Source organism: Alligator sinensis, unplaced genomic scaffold (assembly GCF_000455745.1).
Source record: "Alligator sinensis unplaced genomic scaffold, ASM45574v1 scaffold566_1, whole genome shotgun sequence".
NCBI classification, from domain to species: Eukaryota; Metazoa; Chordata; order Crocodylia; family Alligatoridae; genus Alligator; species Alligator sinensis.
This window is the reverse complement of record NW_005842017.1, coordinates 291,975-297,451: the sequence shown is the minus strand read 5'-3', so window position 1 is coordinate 297,451 and position 5,477 is coordinate 291,975. Positions and strand designations below refer to the sequence as shown.

The following is a 5,477-nucleotide window of genomic DNA, read 5'->3' as shown; positions in this document are numbered from 1 at the left end:
GGATAACCTGGAGAGGGTCCAGAGAAGGGCCACTCGTATGGTTAAGGGCTTGCAGGCCAAGCCCTATGAGGAGAGACTAGGGCACCTGGACCTCTTCAGCCTCCGCAAGAGAAGGTTGAGAGGCGACCTTGTGGCTGCCTATAAGTTCATCACGGGGGCACAGAAGGGAATTGGTGAGGATTTATTCACCAAGGCACCCGCGCTATGCAGGGGGTCGGACTCGATGATCTATTGAGGTCCCTTCCGACCCTAGCATCTATGAATCTATGAACAGTAAACAGACGTGGAGCTTGAGATAGGAGGGAATATGGGTGGAACAAAGAAGGGACAAAGGTGGAGTAAATGTTAATGAGCATGAAGCAAGGTGTATAAATGTGGAAAGTAATGTTCACTGCAGCTCCCCAGTTTGTTGGAGCTTTGCCTGAAGCTGTCTCCATTGTGAATAAAGCTGTTGGGTAGCAACGTGTGCTGGTGTTTGCTCTCTGAGCAATTGGATTGTCATCTCCCTAGTTGTTGGGTGCTGCATGGAGTCGGGGTCTAACAGAGATAATGTCAAGAGCCACAGACCTGGAGGCAGCACTGCCAACAGGTGAAAGCAGAAGTCTGCTGGGCCAGTCTCAAAAAGTCATTAGGTGTCATCAGGTAGACAGTAGTAAAAATGTCACCGTCTATTACCAACTGATACAGGATCCTTAACACACACATTCTGTTGCTAGGTATTCTGCCCCAAAAATTCACTAGATTTTGTGACAAAATATATGTTGGCAACACTGCCTAGGGGACCAGCTTTCAGACAGAATGATCGCACCACTGGTTAGATGTCAAGAGACCCCCTCCACTCCTAATGCTGTTCTCAAATCATGCTTAGAATCAATAAAAAACACAGCAGCAAGAAAGGGAAAGAGGAGGGGGACTTGGCATAGAAAACCCACTCTTCACTGGGGAGGCTTTTTAAAATAGTTTTAGATGTTTCCTGTACATTTTGTGCCCGAGAGGTGCTGACTGAATGCTTTGGAAAAAACTTGTTGGGTTAGAGCCTATTCCATCTATGAGGTATACAAGCGAACCTAGTCACCGAAGTGTTTTTCTATTATTCCACCCCACTCATGTCCCTGGGAAATACTAATATATCTATTTTTTCTAATGCACCATCATGTATATAGTCTTAAGACTAAGTCAAAAAGCAGCGAGGAGGAAGAGGTCCTGTTCATCTTTTGAGATAAAGATTTTTCAAGGGCTAAATGAGGGTGGAATAGGATCAGATTTAGGCACCTAAAAGGTGGAACAGGATCCAGCCCATTCCGTTTATTTGCAGAACAGGCACTCCATGGCCAGAACCTCCCTTACCAGTAGGTCTCAGCCCTGATTAGGAGAGGCTAACACAGCAGTTAAGGATGGTCCACTTTCTTTGCTATGTACTCCCTGGCTGCTTTGAGAGACCAAATAGGGTCAGTTACAGCAAACATTTGCTAAGCAGACCTCTGCTCCTTGAGAGACAGACCAAGAAACCAAACTCATTTTGTGGAGACTGCCCATGACTAGTTTCCAGTCATTATGCATTTGCGTTAGACTTCAGCTGTCAGTTTAGAAGTGAAAGACTACAGAATCTCATTCTATTTCCCAAGTCAGTTAGTCTCCCAGGAAGACTATTACTGAGTCACTGATGAATGTTAACTGATAACTGGTCACTCTCTCTTGTCAATTGCGCCCAGTGAACAAAATAAATTTAACCTACCTACCCTCCTCAATAGCATCAGTGGCTACAAACACTTTCTTAAGTTTATATATCTCCATAAGACTGTGGATCTTCTTCACTGCTCCATGTAGGGTTGGCACGTCTTCTCTGTGACCCCAGATGAAATCTTTTCTTCTGAGGTGTACCCCAAGGTATGATCCTCCTAGAGCAGTGCCCAACTGTACCTGGCAGAGCATAATTCAGCATATATCAAAACTGAATTACATTGGTGCTGTTTCAGGCTGAAAACAGTTTTGGTACATGAGCATACATTCTGCAAGAAGATCTGGGTTAATCAAACCATGGTAAAGAATTTGTGCATATTTTATAAGACTTAGAATCATAGAAAAGCAGGGCTGGAATGGACCCCCAGAGGTCATCTAGTTCAACCCCCATTTCAGATAGGATCATACCTCTCCAAACCATCCCATACAAGTTCTCATCTAACCTCCTCATCTAGAAGACAGGAGGGCAATCCAGGCTGACCTGCACAGGCTCAGCAAATGGGCGGGCGAGAACCTGATGGTGTTTAACACTGAAAAATACAAGGCTCTCCACCTTGGGAGGAAAAACCTGCAGCATCCTTATAGGCTTGGCAGTGCTACACTGGCTAGCACTACAGAAGAAAGAGACTTGGGGCTCATCATTGACCACAAGATGAACATGAGCCTTCAATGTGAAGCTGCGGCTAGAAAAGCGAGAAAAATGCTGGCTTGCATCCATAGATGCTTCTCAAGCAAATGACATCTTGGGATTCTCCTGTTGTACTCGGCCTTGGTAAGGCCACAGCTGGAGTAATGCATCCAGTTTTGGGCCCCACAATTAAAAAAGTACATGGAGAAGTCTGGTAGAGTCCAGAGAAGAGCCATGCGCATGATCAGAGGTCAGGAAAACAGAACTTACGATGACAGGCTGAGAGCTATGGGGCTCTTTAGCCTGGAAAAGCGCAGGCTAAGGGGTGATCTGATGGCCACCTATAAGTTTATCAGGGGTGACCACCAGTATCTGGGGGAATGTTTGTTCACCAGAGCGCCCAAGGGATGACAAGGTCGAACGGCTATAAACTACTGCAAGACCGTTTCAGGCTGGACATAAGGAAGAATTTCTTTACTGTCTGAGCCCTCAAGGTCTGGAATAGCTTGCCATCGGAGGTGGTTCAAGCACCTACACTGAACACCTTCAAGAGAAATTTGGACGCTTATCTTGCTGGGATCCTATGACCCCAGCTGACTTCCTGCCCTTCGGGTGGGGGGCTGGACTCGATGATCTACTGAGGTCCCTTCCAGCTCTAATGTCTATGCAATCTATGAAATCTATTCCTAAAACTGCACAATGAACCCTGCTGCACAACTACAAGGCACATTACCCAAAAGCACCCTAACCTGCCACATGTAAAGCAAGGGAATGAGGACTGTTAGGGTGTCTTTACACGTGCTCCATGGTGGTAAGGAGTGGTGGTGCTTTTATTAGAGTGACTCTTGGGAGCTGCTCTAATTAAAGTGCCCTCAGGGTCTCATGTATTCAGCATCCTGCACTTCAAAATGGCAGCAAGACGCTTTAATTAAAACTCATTTGATGGGCAGGGATGAATACACATGACACTGAGGCTGCTGGAGCATGCTAATTAGCACACTCCAGCAGACTCTATTAGGACATGCTGGAGCAGGCGTCACCCACATGTATAGATGCCCTCAGTGTCCCACTGCTGCAAGGGTTTTTAGAATATATTCGAGAGACCCTCTTCCTTAGACTTCTTGAGTGCATTTTAACAACCCTTGCAGTAACAGGACACTAACAGTCCTCATCCTCCTGCTTTACCTGTGGCAGGGAAGACTTATTATAGCTCCTAACTGTGTTTTGATACCTGATAGCAAGTTGAAGAAAACTGTTCTTTGGGTAATCAAAACAGTATCCGAAAGTTTAAACTGAACATTGCTTCTTGACAAGATGCAGAACATATAAAACAGAATAGGACATATTTTGTGAAAGTGGGAGAACAGGAAACCTTGCATTGCTCTTTTTTTCAGCAGAGCTCAATCACAACAGTTTCTGAATGTGAAAAATCAGCTCCAGAGCAAAGAACATATGGAGGGGCAGACACACTGTAGGTGCCTAACTACAGTACTAGCACTGAGAGCTAAAAATCTCACCCATTTGCATCCACTGTTCTCCACAAAATACGGTCAAAATAGTGAACAAAATCCTTTAGTGAATAAATGTTACAGGAAAGACAGATTGCAAATGGAAATACCTTCATCTGTGCCCAGTCCTCATTGTAATGTGTCTTGTCTGCCTCATCAGTGGAATCAAGGTATTTGTTTCTGAACTCATCCCCCACCACACGTAGGTGTTTAGCAAACACCATACTTCGACGGGTCTGTGAAGAGGAAAGGAGCTGCTGAGTAATCATCCAGTGAGTAGGAAGACAGTGATGAACACCTGCATGTGAGAAGCTGTTTCTTTTAGGTCTGCTGGGATAGAGCTAGTTTATTAATACAAGGCTGTGCAATTTTTAGCATTTAATGCTACTTACACAGCATTAACATCCCACATCATCCACTGGCCACTGCAGGAAGCCATGCATACATCTCCTAGCTTTTAAAAGTTATTTTTTTAACTTTTAAAAATAATCATACTTTATCACATTTTGTTAAGTACTGTGTTAGTTACCAGCCAATGGCCACTGTGGTACTGAGCACGTCCTATACAGTGGTTAATATAAAGTGTCTAGTGCAGTGATCTCCAAAGGGTGTGCCATCAGAGCAGAAGCATGCCATGGAAAATGGGCTGGATTGGTTCCCAGACATGCCCAGCACCAAGCACAGGACTGGGCCCACAGACCAGGTCTGGCCCATAGACTACTGAGTGAAATGTGCAGACAATTTTAAATTTGGAAAAAGTGTACCTTATGTAACAAAAGTTTGGGATTGTCACCATGTGACACAGGGCACTTGGTAAGATGGACCTATGGTCTGATCTAATAACTATGAGTCCTTATGTTCTTGGGAAACAATGGGTTAGTGTTTATATTCCTTGTGCTATCGTACAGTCTGTCAGTTTTTCCCTGTGGCAGGCATTAGCATGTAGTTAATAGATGCCTATTATTTAAACAGTTTTTCAATGATTTTCAATTAACTTAATGAAGTATTATGAAGTTACAACCCAATTCTGAGGCCCAGGCCCAGGACACTTCAAGATGGTATGGAAGAGGCATACCTAGAAGTTAACATAAGGATACACACAGGGTGCACCTACATGAGATGCTTAACTGTACATTAGACTAATCTAATGCACAGTAAAGTATTACTGTCTACATGTGAGTAAGACTTATAATGGACTTACTGTGAAGTAAATTAAGCTAATGCGCCATTAGCTAGTAGCAGGAAATACAGGTACTAGATTAATGGTGCATTAGCTACTGTGCAGTAACGCACGTATAGACATAGACCAGGAGCAATATGCTCCCAGTCAACCCAGGCAGCAAGGGGCCTGTTGCTGCCTTGCTAAACCCTGATGCGGGAGGAGCTGTGCTACCTACAGAGGCAGTTGTCTCCCCGCTACATGGGGATTGGTACCTGTCCCAATCCCTACGTGGCTGGGAGAGCTGTCCCAGCGACTGGGACTGCTGCGTCCCAGCCACATGGAAAGCAGGTTTCATAGTTTCATAGTAGCTAGAGTCAGGAGGGACCTGAACAGATCACCTGGCCTGACCCCCTGCCACAGGCAGGTATGCATGCCGGGG

The 5,477-nt window shown here is 45.0% G+C and overlaps 1 protein-coding gene across 1 annotated transcript in view; it reads right to left on the bottom strand.

The window, feature by feature from the left end:
- Nucleotides 1-5,477, bottom strand: part of POFUT2 (protein O-fucosyltransferase 2) — a gene marked incomplete at its 5' end in the record, with an annotated part of 26,446 nt that overhangs the window by 3,858 nt on the left and 17,111 nt on the right. The window contains 2 exons of the mRNA XM_025202199.1: nucleotides 1,740-1,920; nucleotides 3,987-4,112. Coding sequence (XP_025057984.1) covers nucleotides 1,740-1,920; nucleotides 3,987-4,112 — 307 coding nt within the window. The remainder of the gene's footprint in view (nucleotides 1-1,739; nucleotides 1,921-3,986; nucleotides 4,113-5,477) is intronic.